The sequence below is a fragment of the Leptonychotes weddellii genome, chromosome 5, assembly GCF_054177405.1.
Source record: "Leptonychotes weddellii isolate Sample4059 chromosome 5, ASM5417740v2, whole genome shotgun sequence".
In the NCBI taxonomy this organism is placed as follows: Eukaryota; Metazoa; Chordata; class Mammalia; order Carnivora; family Phocidae; genus Leptonychotes; species Leptonychotes weddellii.
Window position 1 is genome coordinate 9,308,238 of NC_138373.1, and position 17,829 is coordinate 9,326,066.

General features: G+C 48.0%; 1 protein-coding gene across 1 annotated transcript in view; it reads right to left on the reverse strand.

Annotated features, from left to right (window-relative positions):
• The window catches only part of RFC2 (replication factor C subunit 2), a 17,266-nt gene extending 7,108 nt beyond the window's left edge, over positions 1–10,158 (reverse strand). The window contains exons 1-6 of the mRNA XM_006746108.3: positions 10,014–10,158; positions 7,467–7,536; positions 5,342–5,383; positions 4,917–5,023; positions 1,507–1,608; positions 855–955 (exon numbers count right to left, since the gene is read on the reverse strand). Coding sequence (XP_006746171.3) covers positions 855–955; positions 1,507–1,608; positions 4,917–5,023; positions 5,342–5,383; positions 7,467–7,536; positions 10,014–10,120 — 529 coding nt within the window. The 5' untranslated portion in view covers positions 10,121–10,158. The remainder of the gene's footprint in view (positions 1–854; positions 956–1,506; positions 1,609–4,916; positions 5,024–5,341; positions 5,384–7,466; positions 7,537–10,013) is intronic.
• Positions 10,159–17,829: the final 7,671 nt, after the last annotated feature.

Sequence of the window (17,829 nt, forward strand, 5' to 3'; positions counted from 1 at the left end):
TAAAAAAAAATAAAAATCTTTAAAAAGAGGGCGCCTGGGTGGCTCAGATGGTTGGGCGTCTGCCTTCGGCTCGGGTCATGGTCTCAGGGTCCTGGGATCGAGTCCCACATCGGGCTCCCTGCTCCTTGGGAGCCTGCTTCTCCCTCTGCCTCTCTCTCTCTCTCTCATGAATAAATAAATAAAAAAATCTTTAAAAAAAAAAAATCTTTAAAAAGAAAAAAAAAATCATTCTCCAATCTCATTAAAAAAAAAGAAAGAAACAAAGCGGGACTGGGTCTGCCATGGGTATCAAAAAGGGAAGAAAGTGCAAACCAGCAGGAAGCTGAGACAGGAGGGGGGCAAAGGAGTGAGGAAGCAGACAAGACTTCAGGGGACGGAGGGACAGGTGCCGGGTCCGAGCGGACTGATGGGTGAGCCTGCAACAGGGGAGGCAGTCCCTGGTGATGACAAAGCCCCGTGTACAGACGAGTGTGTGCCAAATGCCCAGAGCACACACAAAGTGCAGGCGCACGTCTGCGGCAAGGCCGTGACCATGACACTGTACGAAGGACATCGAAATGTCACGTGTGCCTGCGATAGAGCAAGAGCCCGACAGAATCGGGGTTCCAGTCCCAGCTCTTCCATGTGCTGTGTGACTCTGGGCAAAGTACTCAACCTCTCTGAGCTCCAGTTTTCTCCTCTCTAACGTGGAGCTAAGAATACCTTCACGTAGAATTATATAAGATTAAAAGAAAAAGTAGATTCTCTAGTGCTCAGCCCGTGGTAGGCAATCAAAAAGCCCCTACTCTTCTGTGGCTAAAGAGCCAATGTGAGCACCACGGGTGGACCCCAAGCCACCTAGAGCTGACTCTCACCTATGATTTTATCTGAAGCATTACAAGCAAGAGCAAAGCGAGTCGTTTTGGAGTAGATTTCCATGGTTCTCCTCAAGGCTTGCTGGGCTCCATCAGTCATGCTGAGAAAAGAAAAACACACGGGGGCAGTTTGCAACTGGAACCCAGGGCCCCCTGGACACAAATCCCTCCCCAGAGAGCCTGGGCACCCTCGAGTCCAGGTCATGGTCCCGGGGCCCTGGGACCGAGCCCTGCATCTGTGGGGTTCTCTGCTCAGCGGGGAGTCTGCTTCTCCCTCGCCCTCCGCCCCTCCCCCCACTCGTGCTCCTTCCCTCCCTCCCTGTCTCTCTAATAAATAAAATGTTTTCTTAAAGACATGGTTAAAATGGTAAATTTTATGTCGTGTGTATTTCACCACAATAAAGAGAGGTATCATTTAAATCATCCACGGGAAGCTGGAACGAACCCATTAACCGACACTGTCTTCTACAAATGTTTGTAAGTTACTTAACAAAGATAAGGGGTAAGACTCAGGCGCCTGTTAAATTGCTTTTGGAAGATGTGATAAGCTGGTCTGGCACAGAAGTGCAGAGGGGAGAGAGCTTCTGCTTTAACAAAGCCTGACAAGAGACTGAGAAATCGAGGTCAGTGTGTGCTTGGCAAAGTGCTCTACCTGTCTGCTTCATCCAGGATGATGATCTTGTGCCGCCCTTTGGGAAGCGTGACCTTCTGCTGGGCAAACATTTTGATTTTGTTCCTCACCACATCGATGCCCCTGAAATGACAAGGTGTCACTGTACTGTCACCTTCCCAGACACATCCACGTACCTTCGGGGGGCTTCTAACCCCCGGAACACCACCACACACACAATTTTAGTTTTTAGGTTTCCGGGGCAATTCTAACTATGTATAAGGATTGACGCGGCATTACTTTTATTCCTTCGTGGAGGTCCTCCCCCCCCAAAAAAGATAAAATGTACTTATTCCTTCTGACAGCATGAGAGTCATTTTATCTTGCAATTACCCTGCGAGTTCACTGGACCCTTGGATAATCTGAAATACATCACGAGGTCTCAGTGACCTTATTCTTCCTGTATCTTGAAACGAAATGGCAATGTCATCATCCTAGTGACCATTTCCTTGTTCCTTCTCAATTATTCCCAACTATGCTAAAAAAAAACCCCACAAAACGTTAAAGTCTTGGGCGCCTGGGTGGCTCAGTTGGTTAAGCGACTGCCTTCGGCTCAGGTCATGATCCTGGAGTCCCGGGATCGAGTCCCGCATCGGGCTCCCTGCTTGGCGGGGAGTCTGCTTCTCCCTCTGACCCTCCCCCCTCTCATGCTCTCTCTCTTATTCTCTCTCTCAAATAAATAAGTAAAAAAATCTTTAAAAAAAAAAAAAGTTAAAGTCTTAAGAAAATGCAAGACTCGTCGCACTTGCCTCTGATGGTGTGAAGGGAGGGAAAACTGTCCCTACTGCCCCGTCCGACAATGTTTTGTGTCGCTAGGAGCCCTGCATTCTCTTTCTAGAAGATATAAGTTCAAATACACCACCTTTGTTGTTTTTTAAAGCATTCATCGATCGCAGCTGAAAATTCAAAACTTTTTCATTTTCCACTCACAAAAGAGGAAAACAAATGACAGAGAACATTCCATACTATTAGACAAATCAGAAAATGACGCTAACGAGGACAGTGAGACCGACCACAGTCAGACTGTCTCAGACTACGGGGTCCTCCAATGCCAAAATCGTGGGTGAATTTTCTCAAACTTCAGCATCAAGGAGTGAACAATATATACTTAAGGACAAAAAATAAATACATTTCCAGGCGGTTGGTCACTCAACAGGAAGGACTTCATTTCCCAATATCTTCTGACCAGAACGCGGACCATCCCGTTTTGCTAAAAGTTCATGTGACAGTATTCTCTCGTCTGTTAAGATGCTTGCTTGCCCATCAACATTTACAGGGTAGTTGGCAGTGATCAAAAGCTGAAGGCAGGGGCGCCTGGGTGGCTCAGTCGTTAAGCGTCTGCCTTCAGCCCAGGTCATGAGTTCAGGGTCCTGGGATCGAGCCCCACATCGGGCTCCCTGCTCCATGGGAAGCCTACTTCTCCCTCTCCCACTCCCCCTGCTTGTGTTCCCTCTCTCGCTGTGTCTCTCTCTGTCAAATAAATAAATAAAATCTTAAAAAAAAAAAAAGTAGTGAATTTGGAGGCACCTGGGTGGCTCAGTCAGTTAAGACTCTGACTCTTGATTTTGGCTCAGGTCATCTCAGTGTGGTGAGATCGAGCCCCGTGTCAGGCTCCACACTGGGCATGGAGCCTGCTTAAGATTCTCTCCCTCCCTCTGCCCCTCCTCTCGCCTCGAGCGGGTTCTCTCTCCCTCTTTAAAAAAAAAAAAAAAAAAAGCACCTGGGTGCTTTGGGGGCCCCTGGGTGGCTCAGCTGGTTGAGCATCTGACTCTTGATTTTGGCTCGGGTCATGATCTTGGGGTCATGAGATCGAGCCACTCAGCGGGCTCCATGCTCAGTGTGGAGTCGGTTTATCCCTCTCGCTCTGCTGCTCCCCACCCGCCATCTCGTGTGTATGCTCACGCACACTCTCTATCTCAAATAAATAAATAGTTTGATGAGTCAAGGGTGAGTATAACAAGAAGTAACAGTAAGCTGGAACCTATTTGTATTTGACGTCTGGAATCAGCGTTTACAAAATGGGTCACTCCCAGGCTCGTTCATGACAGCGGATGAGCAGGTAGTTGCCTACGAAGGGCGTTGTCTGTTTCAGGTCTGTGTGGCTCTTCGAAACCCGGAAAACAGTAAGGCGCTGAGACCCACATCCTTAAGGAATCACTGAAGGCAGACTCTGCAGACATTTTATTCAACGGTTCCTCATTTCCTAGTCCTCTACTGGTTTTATCTGAAGAGGGAACAGCACCTCCCGCCCATCAGGATGCCCACCACTGCCAGTAAACACAGAAAACGAGTGCTGGTGAGGATGTGGGGAAATTGCGCACTGTTGGTGAGCCCATCAAGTGGCACAGCCACGGGGAAGACAGCGCTTCCTCAGAAAATTAAACAGAATTACCAAAAATAATCCAGCCATCCCATTCCTGAGTATGTGTCCGAGATACGTGAAGCAGGGTCTCAGAGAGCTATTTGTACAGCCCCGTTCGTGTGAGCATGATTCACGATTCACAGCAGCCAAAAGATGAAAGCAACGCCGGGGTCCAAAAGAGATGAACAGATAAGCAAACTGTGGTGGTCTCTCCACACAGGGGGACACGATTCAGCCTTAGGAAGGAAGGGCATTCTGACACCTGCTCCAACATGAAGAACTTTGAGAGCATTATGCTGCGTGAAGTAGGCCAGTTACAAGAAGACAAATACTGGACGATTCCACTTAGGTGAGGTCCCTAGAGGAGTCAGATTCATAGAAACAGAAAGTAGGATGGTGGTTGCCGGGGCTGGGGAGAGGGGGAAACAGAAAGTTATTGTTTCATGGATATGCAGTTTCAGTTCCGCAAATGAAATGGGAATGCGTGTGACACCGCTGAACAGTGCACTTAAAAATGCTGAAGATGGTACATCTTATGGTATGTGTATTTTACCACAATTAAAAATAATTTTTAAAATTTTCATTAAAGGGGTGCCTGGGTGGCGCAGTCGGTTGAGCGTCTAATTCTTGGTTTCGGCTTAGGTTGTGGTCTCACGGTGGTGGGATCAAGCCCCGCATCAGGCTCCACGCTCGGCGGGGAGTCTGCTTAAGATTCTCTCTCCATCTGCCCCTCTCCTGCACGCACGTGTGCATATGCACTCTATCTCTCCCTTTAAAATAAATAAATCTTTAAAAAAAAAAAAACACCTTCATTTAAAAAAAAAAAAGGAAACCAGCAAGTCAGTGCTTACGCTGCCACTCGGACAGCGAAGTGACGCCCATTCTCGTTCACGGGAAAGGATCAAAGGAAAACACAAAGCTGGCGAGACAAACCCCAAGTACAACACAGAATTGCAAAAAGGCGGTTTCTATGACAACTCAAACTTCAAACACTCGCCACCCTTCACACAGTCCAAACTCCCAGGTGTACCTGTCATTGGAGGCATTGAGCTCCAAAACAGCATCCTTGAATGCTGGGCCCAGCAGGGCGCGTGCCAAACACAGGATGCTTGTAGTCTTGCCGGTTCCGGGGGGGCCCTAGGGAGGAGACGGCAAGGGCTTGAGGCAGACAGAATGAGCTTGCCTTTAGCTCCTGAGTTCCTGCTCCCCACTGTTTGCGCTCACCTCCCCTTCGAACCTCCTCCGCAACCCACAGTACACATCGAATCAACACAGCCACCCACCCAGAGGCCTCCCGACCAACTGGGGCAGAATGCTTCCCTCTGCCAAGGGGAGCGGCAAGGGCTCTGGTGACCATGGGCCTCTCTGACAAGGAAGCTCTGAGCACTTAGGCTCTTGGGAGGGAGGGAAAGTGAGGCTCCAAGACCTCCAAGGGGCCCAGGACCAGGGACTTACAGCAATGATAATATTGGGCACGTTCCCTTCTCTTGCAAAGACCTGGAGGAAGAAAGGGGCATCAGAACTGGTTAATCTGTAGACCCGAGGCGCCAAGCCTCCTCCCCAGCCACACAGGCCCATGCAGTGACGTGGCCACAGATTTCTCCATGTGGATGCCCCATGGAACTCTCCCCTTCGCATATTCCGAACCGAATTCCTCATTCCCCCTCATACCCACCCAAGGGCCCACCCATGCTTCTCCTCACTTGGGCCCTCGATGCCATCAACCCTACCCTGGCCATTAACTGGTCTCCTGGCCTCTAATCCTGCCCCACACCCATGTATTTTCCCTACTGTAACCACAACCAACTTTCTAGAACGCCCCAGCTATAAAAACATTTGCACCTGATGAAGCCCTTGGATGACTCCTTCCTGCCCTGTGAGCCCTAACTCAAACAGGGCTCAGGAGGCCCTGCCCACCTCACCAGCTCATTTCTCACACCCCAGTACACACACTCTACAGCCTTGTTACGCTGTGGGCTCCATGGACCTGCAGCATCGGCATCCCCCGGGAGCGAGGCAGAAATGCAGACTCTGGCCCCACTCCCTGGATCAGGATCTGCATTTTTAACAAGATCCCCAGGCAATTCATACACATATTAATGTCTGGAAAGCCCTACTCTGTATTCCAATCAGATGGCATAACCCTTGCGCGCCCCCCGCCCCCGCCAACAAGCTAAGCCCTCTCACCTCTGGGCCTTTGCACATGCTATTCCTGCTGCCTTCCCTCCCTCCGCTCCTGGCCCCCCAAGTCTGGCTAACTCCCACTTACTTAGCTTTGCTGTCCCTTCTTCCATCTGAGAACTAAGATACTGTGAGCACGTTAACACGACCCCCCCATGTGCTTCCACAGCACCCCGTTCTGCCTCTGTCACAGTGCTCATCACACGACCTGTTGACTTTGGCCCCTGTGAGACTAAAGTCCACACAGGCAGGGGTCGTGTCTATTTTGTTCACCGTTATATCAACAGCTCCTAACACCGCCCCATATCTGGCCCGCAAATATTTGTAAAATGAACTGATTTGTAAAATAAACAAATACCTTGGTAGCTGTTAGAGTCTAAGTCCCCATTACTGCAGAGACTGCCTCCATCATGTCTCAAATAGCTGGGCTTCTAGATTCTGCCTAAAGACCTCCAGGGCTAGGATTCCAAAGCTTGCCGTATGGTGCACACTTCAACTCACTCCTGGTCCTGTCGTCCTGAAGACGGCTGTGCCCTGTCACTCGGTCCCTCTAGGCGGGGGTTGGCAAACCATGGTGGAGGGGTGTTGGCGGGAAGAGGGGGGGTAATCCAGCCTGAGTCCTGGTTTGTTTTTTGGGTTTTTTTTTAAGATTTATTTATCTTAGAGAGAGAGAATACAAGTGAGAGGGGCAGAGGGAGAGGGAGAAAATCCCAAGCAGACTTCCCATGACCCTGAGATCATGATCTGAGCCGAAACCGAGAGTCGGATGTTCAGCGGACTGTGCCACCCAGGTGCCTTGGGGCCTGTTTTTATAAGCCCCCTAGCTAAGAATGATTTTTATGATTCTAAAGGATTGTTTAAAAAATTAAGAATATTGGACAAAGACATTATACAGTTTACAAAGCCTAAGGTATCTACTAGTCGGCCTTTACAGAAAAGGTTTGCCATCCCAGCTCTAGAATCATAGGTCAGAGAACCCTTCTCCAATAAGCCAGCGCCTCAAACATGCGAAGTTAACCACTACAGTTTCTAGTCTTCTCCAAACTGACTGGCTCTCAATCCCTCAATTCTTCGGAATTCATGGCTCACTCCACCCCTCACTATCTTGGCCGGCTTCCTCCAAATGCCTCCCTCGAGCTTGTCAAAACCACATAATGTGACGTAGGATCATCTCTTAGAAAAAAAAAAAAATCAGGGGTGCCTGGGTGGCTCAGTCGGTTAAGCGTCTGCCTTCGGCTCAGGCCATGATCCCAGGATCCTGGCATCGAGCCCCGCGTCAGGCTCCCTGCTCAGCGGAGAGCCTGCTTCTCCCCCTCCCTCTGCCTGCTGCTCCCCCTGCTTGTACTCTCTCTCTGTCATAAATAAGTAAAATATTAAAAAAAAAAAAAAAATCACTCACCTCCAGCCTGCTCACCGTGTCTTCATTCCCGACAATTTCATTCAACTTTACTGGCCTATATTTTTCAACCCTGTTTTTAAGAAAATGCATAAAGATGGTGACGTAACTATTGTCACGCTCCCAAGAGCAAGCCCTAAAGGGCAATCCCGAGAGCTCTGTCAGAAAATTATACACAGGCAATTTAAATATAGTAAATGTTGCAGGTTTTAAATTCGAAGAGGTAACCCAAGGGCCATTTGAAAAGTTAAGTGCTTAAGAACTGTACACCGAGGGCTTTAAACCGGCCACAGCCGAGATGCACCTGTTTTTGCTGGAGAGGGGCCAGAGCGGGCCATCTGGAGCGCTGTGCCGCTGGGCGGCCGCACGGTCTGCCCGTCACAACAGAAGCTCAGCACACGAAGCACTGACGTCTGATCTGACAGACACGAGTGCAACCGAGCCCCCTTCTTGTCCCTTACCTGCCAGTTTCTGTGACTGATGGCAGGTGCACTGCAGGGCTGGCTAGACAGAAACCACAGGCCTGCCCTGTGATCCTATGAGGCTATGGGAAGTGTGGACAGGCTAGTGGCTTACTCAGATGAATACTTCTCTCTCTCAGAGGGAGAGAACCTTCGAGCAGACTCCCCACTGAGCGCACAGCCCAACTCGGGGCCCGCTGCCATGACCCTGACATCACGACCTGAGCCAAAACCATGAGTCAGACGCTCAATCGACTGGGCCACCCAGGCGCCCCAATACTTCTCTCTTTTTAAGTGAATAAAAGCAAGCGATGCTGTGAGCAAATGACTTTCTTTAGCTGAAAACAGAAGTGGCAGTAGATTTGCAATCAGCACTTCCTCTGCCCTTTATTATACTCTCAGCTTGCACTCTCTACAGGGCCTGGTTCTGCTCCAGAAGCAGCTACATGCAAAGAAGCTTGTTTGCCACATCCTACAGTAAATAGAATTCTCCTCCAAGACCAGCAGATGGAGCATGCTTGTTGCTACTCATTTCTTGTTCATACTTAGTCCTTTCCAGGTGCCGAGCACTGTATAAGGAGTTTGAGATCTTAGGGGGAGGAAAGTGGAAGGTACAGAAAGGAGCAAGACATGGTTCTTGTTCTAAAGGCCTTCCCTATCAGCAAGCACAGAGAGCTTAGCAAATCCTCCTACAGTGCTAAACTGGTTATATAAACCAAGGGCTGTGGAATCAGCACCTAGGAATGTCAGGCGCTGAAATCTGAGCTAGACTTTGAACATGGCAAACATGCTCCTCCTCCAGGGCCTCCATAGGGGCTCCCCCTGCCTGAAAGCTCTCTCCACATTGTCACTTGGCTCACTCCCTGAGTTGCCGTCTTTGTTGAAATATCATCTCATCAAAGGCCTTCCCTGACCACCAGAGTCATTTACCCGATGCCTCCTGTCATCATCAAATATACTACTTATCTCCTGGTTTGTTCTTTAGTCTTTCCCTATCAAATGGAAGCTCATGACACCAGAGTGTGTTTTGTATAATAAAATATCCTAAGCATTTAAAGTAGTGTCATACATAAAAAATGTAACGCAAGCCACATATGTAATTTTACACTTGCTGGTGGCCACATTAAAATGTAAAAAAGGGGCGCCTGGGTGGGTCAGTCCGTTAGGCGTCTGCCTTCGGCTCAGGTCATAATCTCAGGATCCTGGGATTGAGCACCCCTCACCCTGTTCGTGCACACATGCTTTCTCTCTCTCAAACAAATGAGTAAAAATGTTTAAAAAAAAGTAAAAAGAAAATAGGTGAAAGTTAATTTTCCTAAGAATTTATTGAACCTAATATTATCATTTTCAACATGTCATCAATATAACAATTACGAATGAGATTTTTTTTATATACTAAGTCCTGGAAATCCGGTGTATTTTGTACACACAGCCCATCTCAATTGGGACCAGCCTCATTTCCAGGGCTGTCAATGGACTCAAGGGGCTAGTAGCTGGGGGACTGACCAGTGCTGCTGTGGATGTTCCAGTAAGCTGTACTGCGCTCCATTTAGGTATCTGCTCAGGAGAGGGGTGGGCTGGAGGGATGGGCATGCACGGAGGACGGAGAGTAAACCATAATCGCGCGCAGAGGGACCAAAGCGGATCGCCCACACCACACCTGTGCCCGCGGCAGGTGACCTTCCATGTCACCAGCTCCTCTCAGCTACCCAGGATGCGCCTTCTGCGCACAACCCCGAGTTCCGAACCTGCATCCGACGCTTCCCGCCATCAGAGTAGCCCCAGGCACAGCGCCAGGAGCCGAGTTGGTGGTCACAGCGGGCAGCTGTGATCAGAATTAGCACTGTTCTGACCATGATCCCGCTTCCAGAGTTCAGACCCGCCACTCTTGACCCCGGGGGGGGTGGTCAACGACGCGCGTCCCTCGCCCTCTCCAAATACTAATCTACCCGATGCCACCCCGAGGCTTCCTGCTCCGCTAAGGACCCCCTAGAACGAGCTCCCGCCCCTAGGGTCTCCCGGGACACGGCCCGCCAACTCGCCCACCCACACATCCAGAGCACCCATCATTCATGGCCTGGGCCCTCACCACGGCAGCTCGTAGTGGCCGGCGCTGCCCGAGACCTTGCTGGAGGCGGGGGCAGGGTCCTGGGCCCCGCGCTCGCTGGCGCCACCACCGCTCTCCCGCACCTCCATTCTCCCGCCGCCTCTTCCCGCGCCGGAGGCCCCGCCCCGTGACGCCATCACGCAGAGCCCGCCCCTAGCACCCGGGGGACGCCGGCCGTAAGCGGAAGCGGTGGGCCAGCCCCCTTTCGCGCCTGCGCAGAAGGCACCGACCTGGCCAGGGGTTGGGGGAAACGCAGGTTGTCGTGGAAGGCCTGGCGTCCAGCCGGGCCAGCGAGAGGAAAGCGAGGCCCGACCGCGTCGACTTCCGAGAAGGCAGGTCGCTCCAGGAAGGGACGTTGGACGGTTTTCGTCTTTGTGTGATTTGTGTGGGAAGCCCTCTCGGCGCGGCGGGTCTGGAGCGGCGGCGGCGCCCGGGCGGCTCTGGGGGCGGTTTGGAGCATCCCGCCGCCGCCCAGGTGCGGGACCGACGGCGGACTCGGACAGGGACTGGCGTCTGGGCGGTGACATCTAGGACCTGACCGTGCCCAGTTGTCCGGATCGCTCAGGTGTCCGGGTGGCAACGCCGGCTCCCGTGGGGTGGGCACCTCCTACGCCCTGGAACTTGGTGCTTGCGGTCAGGAAGTTCTCACGATGCTGTACAGTGGGGATTACTCCGGTTTGGCAGAGGAGGCTACTGTCCCTCTGGAAGATGTGACTCGGTTTCGTTCCAGAAAGATAGGTACTCCATATTGACAAGTGCTTTGAGCATTGTTTTGGGCTCGTTTTCTCCCTATTGAGCTAAGCTTTCCTCGCATAGCCCAAACGTCATAATAATGGTGAATAATAAATAAAAATAATAAACCATGACTGTCATTTACTGTGCACGAGACCTGAGGCAGATACTCATGATTATCCGCAGAAACAGCCTTGAGAATGATTGAATCATTTGTCCAATGTCATTTAGGCTGTAAGTGGTGAAGCCAGGATTCATTCCCCACCAGGCTGCCAAAGCAATTCGTATCAAATTCTGCTGTATTGCACTTACCGTATTGCATCATCATTTCGGGTTAAAAACTGGCTTTCATGTCCAAATCGAAGGTAAGAATTGGGACCCGTTAGTCTCTGTCCTTATTGCTTAGCACAAGGCCTGGGGCGCTGTAAATACTCCCGTTGAGTGTCTTTAATGAACAGTGAGGATCCATGTTTCCAGAACAGTTTGGGTCCGCTGTGAGGAACTGGGTTGCTTTCACCAGAGGACGTTTCAGAACCCCATTGGCTGTTTTCCTTCCATCACCAGTTAAATTCTCTATATATTTTAGGTTGAAGACCTCGTCTTCCAGGTGATTGATTGATTAGTCATTCAGGTAAACATGGGCTCCAAAATCTATATCGCAAGTGATTGTGTTCAGTTTTTTTTATCCTTACCTTTCAGTTTTCTTTCCCCAATTACGGATATTTACTGGGGAAGACGGTATTGCTGTTATATTCATTTTTCTTGTGTAAGGACTGTGCGTCATATTCCCAACCTGAGTGGTCAGCTCCTTGAGAACGAGGTGCCTGCCGCCCAATGCCTGGTTCCTTCCCTTGCACACTTTAGACGCGGAGTTTGTGTCTGCTAAGTGCTCATCCCAGTTCTGCAGCCAGGCTAGTGAGCTCGAAGCAGTGGGCACAATTTACAATTGTCTTCTGTGAACTGGATGGGAACACTTGATTTCTCATTCTGTTTAACTTACTGCCAGTTGAGCAGGAACCACAAATGACTCAAATTCTGAAGCAGTTTGTTCTCCTGGTGGTAGTTCCTAAAGTCTCCAGGTTCAGAAGTTACTCAGTGGTTTTCTTTTCCCCTTTTGTATGATTTGGGGGCGGGGGGATGCTTGAAGTTGACTCTCCTTCCATTTTCCTTTGAACTAAAAGAGCTGTCTTGCATGTTTCGAAAATCACTGTTCACAGATCCTTTATTTCTCTGGAGGAGAAGATGCAAATTTTCTTGAAACATAAACTCTTCTGGAAATGTCTTTTTCTTGGTTTTCCCTTGGAATGTTTTCCATGTGGCAATATTAATATTTTCCTTATAGTCAGCTATCACATACACACACCCCCTTCCACCACCTACACAGCTTAAAAACAAAATATTTTCAATAAATACAGAAAACAGTATATAATTATTATTATTTTTTTTAAGATTTTATTTATTTATTTTTTAGAGAGCGAGCGAGAGAGAAACAGCATGAGAGGGGAGAGGGTCAGAGGGAGAAACAGGCTCCCCGCTGAGCCGGGAGCCTGATGTGGGACTCGATCCCAGGACCCTGGGATCATGACCTGAGCCGAAGGCAGACGCTTAACCATCTGAGCCACCCAGGCGCCCAGTATATAATTCTTAACCCTTTTGTGGTTCTTTTCCCAAAATCCCATTCTACAGGAGGCTTGTTGGTGCATCCAGGACTCTGTGTTCACTGATGCACTTGGAATGCCAGGAGAATCAGAGAAGGAGGTGACCTTTGGGGCAGAACTGCATAACAGGGCTTGTCTGTTTTTTGTTGTTTTTTTTTAATAACAGGGCTTTTTTATATTGAGCCTTCTGTGCCTTGTTTGAGTTGGTCCCAGAGAGAGCTCAGAGCTTAAAAACTCCAGCCATTCCTATAGAGCCACACAACAGCCACATTGGGGGACCCCCGGGTATGTTGGGGAAACCACAGGTCAAGGAACAAACCAAAGGAAACATCAAGGACAACCCAAAGTGAATTCCTCCTCTTCTCTCCTAACAAATCTACGAAATCCCAGGAAATGGAATCTGCACCTAGGCTAAGCCCCCTGACTCTCACCTCATGAGGGCAATTAGTTATACAAAAGAGGAAGGACATGGAAAGGAGACAAAACAGAAAACAAAATCCTTGGGATGCCTTGGTGGCTCAGTCATTAAGCATCTGCCTTTGGCTCGGGTCATGATCCCGGGGTCATGGGATTGAGCCCCATGTCGAGTTCCCTGCTCAGCTGGGAGCCTTTTTCTCCCTCTGTCTGCTGCTCCCCCTGCTTGTGCTCTCTCTCTCTCTCACTATCAAATAAATAAATAAATAAATAATCAATCAATCAATCAATCTTAAAAAAAAAATCCTTGGGGCACCTGGGTAACTAACTCAGTTAAGCCTCTGACTCTTGATTTCAGCTCAGGTCATGATCTCAGGGTTGTGAGATTGATGTCCGTGTCGGGCTCCATGCTGACCATCGAATCTGCTTGAGATTCCCTCTGCCCCTCTCCCTGCTCTCTCTCCCTCTCTTAAAAAAAAAAAAAAAAGTCTTTTACCAAAAGCCAGAGCATTCCCATCAAATTATCAGATGGGACAGGCAACAAATCTTGGTTAGAATGACACCTTGACTTTGACCACTAGAGTGCAGCCCATTTCTCAAGTCACAGTGCAGGTTGTGGAGTTGAAAATGGGGTGGCCTCTGAAGACCAGGAGTACCAGAGACACCTGCTTTCCACCCACTGGTAGCCTCCACTGGCCCGGAATAGCAAACCTACTTGCTGCTGTTTGCCCTGCTTACACTGAAGTTTTAAAAATTCATGTGTTGTTTTCCAGTGGGTTTCTTAATGAATTATAGCTGTTTTGTTTTTTTTTAAGTGGTGATACCACCACTGAAATAATTGTTTGCTCTCAGACGCTGCCATGTTCCATCACCCTTAGAATTTTTCTAACATTCTCATTAACATTTTCAATATTAAAAGGCTTATTAGTGAAAAAGCATGTATCCGAAAACATACCTACAGTATAAGGATTTGTTATTTGCATAACATTTGTCCTCAGGAATTGCTCTGATTACATTTGCGGAATTTGGAATCTGGTAGAAATCATAGAACCCGACTGTGGGTTTCCATCTTTAACAAATATTGACTGAGTGCCTGCAACCACCGTGATGGGCACGGGATGCGTGGACAGGGCAAGCTTCCACCCTCAAGGAGCTTAAATTGTAGGGAGGGAAACAGACACCAAGCAGCCAATCATATATTTAATTATAACCATGGTTAAGTGTTAGAATGAATGCTTGTTAGGATAGCATCGATAAGATACCATCCCACCTGAGAGGTCGGGAAGGGCTTTGCTGGGGAGGGAGCATTTGACCTGAGATCTGAACCTGAATCTGAGAGCTGGGTGCCCGTTGACTTTGCCTGGAAGGTGCCCCCCCCAATGCCCTCCCTGTCTTCCATTGCTCTCTCTCCCTCAAGAACCTGTTTATTTCTGTATTGTCCTTACTCACAACTATCTGGATTTGTTGCCTTACTTATTGTTTGTTTCCCCTCAGAATAGCAGCTCTTTGAGAACAGGCGCTCCCTCGGGCGCCTGGGTGGCTCAGTTGGTTAAGTGACTGCCTTCGGCTCAGGTCATGATCCCAGAGTCCCGGGATCGAGTCCCACATCGGGCTCCCTGCTCGGCGGGGAGTCTGCTTCTCCCTCTAACCCTACCCCCTCTTGCGCGCGCTCTCTCACTCTCTCTCTCTCTCAAATAAATAAATAAAATCTTTAAAAGAAAAAAAAAAAGAACAGGAGCGCCCTCCATCCTGGTCACGCCTGCATCCCTGTGGCCTGACAAGGCCTGACAGACATGATGAGCACACAGTGGCTGGAGGATCCAGGGTGAGTGCGAATCAGGGTTGGAAAGGAAGGAGGCCTGTGGGGGCCAGACTCTGCAGGATATAGGTAAAAGCAACAAGGCCCAGTTTTTGTTTTGTTTAAAGATTTATTTATTTTAGAGAGCGAGAAAGAGAATGCGAGCAGGGGGAAGGGCAGAGGGAGAGAGAGAGATGCCTCAAGCGGACTCCCTGCTGAGCACGGAGCCCAACACGGACCTCGATTCCAGGACCCTGAGATCATGACCTGAGCCGAAACCAAGAGTCAAGTGCTCAACCAACTGAGCCACGCAAGTGCCCCAACAAGGCCTAGTTTATGTTTCAGGTCTCTGGTTGCCATGTGGTAAGTGGCGTGGAGGGAGGTAAGGGTGCTTGTAGGGAAAAGTGTGAGTCACTTATCATGATGAGCACTGAGTAATGTACAGAATTGTTGAATCAATATTGTTTACCTGAAACTAATATAACACTGTGTTCACTACATTGGAATTAAAACTAAAAACTTAATAAAAAAGGAAAGAAAAGTGTGTCGAAGGCTTTGTTTTGTTTTGTGATCTTTTAATCTCTAAATTTAAAATTACAAGACATATGAAACATACTGAAAATAATATCAACATTCATGTACTCATCCACCAAGACAGATGTTAAAATTTTGCCTCTTTTTTAAAAAGAAAACATTATGGATACTGCTAAAGTTCTCTGCCCCATTCTTTCCTTTTCTCTCTTCTACCCCCACTTTATAGAAGAGGAACCCGAGGCAGAGAGGTCAAGCTTTGTCCTCAAGGTCTTTTGGCGAGTAGTGGGGAGTCTGGATCTATACTAGGTCTGAGCCCCGAGCCTGTATGTTTTATATGCTTTGTACTTTTTTTTTTTTTTTTTTAGAGTGCACGCAAGCAGGCAGGGGTGGGGAGGGGCAGAGGAAGAGGGAGAGAGAATCTTAAGCAGGCTCACAACCCTGAGATCATGACCTGAGCAGAAATCAAGACTCAGACACTTAACACACTGAGGCACCCAGGTGTCCCTCCATTGTGTTTCTGAGATAATTTCTCTAGCAGCATAGATAGAAATGGAATTGCTCGGTCCCAAGCAAGAGCAATTTAATAAGGGTCATTAGAATGACCTTACGAAGTAGATCTCCAGACAAATCCTCACAGAATAATTAGGGTCAAGGTAGAGGGAAAAACCCAAACCCTACAGGGCCTTATATGTTTTACCTCCACAAGGCCATCTCCCTGACCTTCCTTTCTACCACCCTTGCCCTCATACACTATTTCAGGCACAAGGGCCTCCTTGCTGTAAATGAGAAGGGCCTAGCACATCCCTACCTCAGGACTTTTGCACTTGCTATTCCCTTGGCCTAGAATGCTCTTCCCTCAGATGTGCACATGGCTTACTCCCTTGCCTCATTCTGGTCTCTTCTCCATGTTATCTATTCATTGAGGCTTCCCTGTTTCCTTCTTCCCACCAGTCCCTTTCCCTACCCTGCTCTCCTTTTTCTTCTATAACATATAACTCTAGTTGATAAATATGTATCAAATATGTTTTGTGTATTGCATCCCCCATTAGAGTATGTTTCATGATGGCAAGGGTTTTCTCCATATTAGCCACTGCTGTTGTCAGTGTCTTGAACAATGCCAGGCATTTAGCAGACTTTGAGATAGATAGATAGATAGATGATAGATAATTTTTGGCAATAAGAATAAGTTTTCTTTCCTTTTTTTTTTTTTTTTGAGTATAGTTGATGCACAATGTTCCTTTAGTTTCAGCTGTCATTGATAAATATTTTTTTTAAGATTTTATTTATTTATTTGACAGAAAGACACAGCCAGAGAGAGAACACAAGCAGGGGGAGAGGCAGAGGGAGAAGCAGGCTCCCCGCGGAGCAGGGAGCCCAATGCGGGGCTCGATCCCAGGACCCTGGGATCATAACCTGAGCCGAAGGCAGACGCTTAACGACTGAGCCACCCAGGCGCCTGATAAATGTTTTTTGAATAAATGAATAATCCCAGGGAGTTTCAGAAATACAGACATGATGAGGTAAGTCAAAATTTTACATTAGTCTTTTTCCGTAGCACTCATGTATAATCATTACATATTTGGTATTTTAAGGATTTAAAATGCTTAAGAGAACTTGGCATACCAGTGTCTACCAAGGGAACTTTATGATTATCATTTAAAATGGAAAATTGAGGGGTACCTGGGTGGCTCAGTCGGTTAAGCGCCTGACTCTTGGTTTTAGCTTAGGTCGAGGTCTGAGGGTCATGGGATGGAGCCTCGAATCATGCTCCCTGCTCATCATGGAGTCTGCTTGTCCCTCTCCCTCTGCTCCTCCCCACCCCCCAATACGCTCATGTGCGTGCCCTCTCTCTCTCCCTCGAGTAAATAAAATCTTTAAAAATAAAATAAAATGTAAAATTAAATTAAGTTAAACTTGTGATTTTAGGTTAAAATCTTACTAAACTTATAAATGGTATTAGAATATTTAGTATATGTGCTGCCGAAGCGAGCACAGTATTAGAATATTTAAGGGAACTTGAGATTCAACATATAAGTTTAATAGATTTCTTTTTTTTTTCTTTTTTTTTAGATTTTTATTTACTTATTCATGAGAGACAGAGAGAGAGAGAGAGAGAAGCAGGCTCCCAAGGAGCAGGGAGCCCAATGCGGGACTCGATCCCAGGACCCTGCGATCATGACCTGAGCCGAAGGCAGACGCTTAACCATCTGAGCCACCCAGGCACCCAGTTTAATAGATTTCTAAGATACATTTAAGAACTTAGGTTTGGTGGCGCCTGGGTGGCTCAGTCGTTAAGCGTCTGCCTTCGGCTCAGGTCATGATCCCAGGGTCCTGGGATTGAGTCCCACATCGGGCTCCCTGCTTGGCGGGAAGCCCGCTTCTCCCTCTTCCACTCCCTCTGTTTGTGTTCCTGCTCTCGCTATCTCTCTCTCTGTCAAATAAATAAATAAAATCTTAAAAAAAAAAAAAAAGAACTTAGGTTTGTCAGAAAACTGAGATACTTAAAGGAAATCAAACATATTAAATTTATAAATGTAGTTTAAAATGTTTAAGAGATTTTAATTATACTGTATCTAAAAAGACCTTTAAAAGTATCAAAGGGCACCTGGCTGGCTCCGTCAGAAGGGCATGCAACTCTTGATCTCAGGGTTGTGAGTTCAAG